Genomic DNA, 900 nt, shown 5'->3' on the forward strand with positions numbered 1-900 from the left:
ATTAGAATTATATTTACTGTCAATTCCTTAAATAGTTGAATTTACCATGAAAAACGTCATTTGTGCACATTACTTAGAATTCTTATACACAAAATCGATTATAACACTATGCATTTGAAATCTGGTTGTTCAATTTACCTCAGAGTTTCAGTAGTTCTCATTACTTAATAACCTTGTTCTCATTTCTTCATCTTTTATGAGGAGGGGATTTAACTAGATGGGTGATAACACCTTTAGAGTTTTACCGTGCCATAACTTTGGAGTTCCACCCATGGAGCAAGGTATTTTCTTTTCCCTAACAGGTTCTATGGAGATTTGATGGCAAGAAACCAGACACCTTAGGACCCAATACTCGGCTGTATAAGTGGTTGCCCCAGAATGACCTTCTTGGTAAGATCCTGGAGAAAAAAAAAACTGAATATGTGTGTAACAGACAATTAGAGTGATAGTAGGTCAACGTCAACTAAATAGTGAATATTTATTTTTGAAAACTCAAATATAAAACCTATTTTATATTTGTTTTCTAGTCCTAGGGGAAAAGAATAAAGTATACCAGTCGGCATTTTGTTACATACACCCATATTCTTTATGTCCATAAACAAAGTATTAATATCTTTATTCAGTTGTAATCGCCTCTCCTAAATTTTTTCAATACCTTGTTGTCTTGTCTGCCTCCTATTTCTAGAACATTACACCACCCTTTTCCCTACAGTTGGTTTATTTCACTTGATACTGAAAAATAACAGGTCCTCTTCTATTACCAGTGACTCTGCATTTTCTATTGGAATAAATCCCCAGTCTTTATTAAAATGTGATAACACCTCCACAGTAAAGTGTGGCCTGTCCTTCCTGTGATTTCAGCACTGCTCCCATCACACTCTCTGCTGCCTTGGACACCTT

The 900-nt window shown here is 35.3% G+C and overlaps 1 protein-coding gene across 1 annotated transcript in view; it reads left to right on the top strand.

The window, feature by feature from the left end:
- The window catches only part of LOC105819287 (UDP-glucuronosyltransferase 2B31-like), a gene marked incomplete at its 5' end in the record, with an annotated part of 18,761 nt that overhangs the window by 1,774 nt on the left and 16,087 nt on the right, over nucleotides 1-900 (top strand). The window contains one exon of the mRNA XM_012655493.1: nucleotides 303-390. Within this exon, the coding sequence (XP_012510947.1) occupies nucleotides 303-390 (88 nt within the window). The remainder of the gene's footprint in view (nucleotides 1-302; nucleotides 391-900) is intronic.

This window comes from Propithecus coquereli, unplaced genomic scaffold, assembly GCF_000956105.1.
Source record: "Propithecus coquereli isolate 6110/MARCELLA unplaced genomic scaffold, Pcoq_1.0 Scaffold479, whole genome shotgun sequence".
Taxonomy (NCBI): Eukaryota; Metazoa; Chordata; class Mammalia; order Primates; family Indriidae; genus Propithecus; species Propithecus coquereli.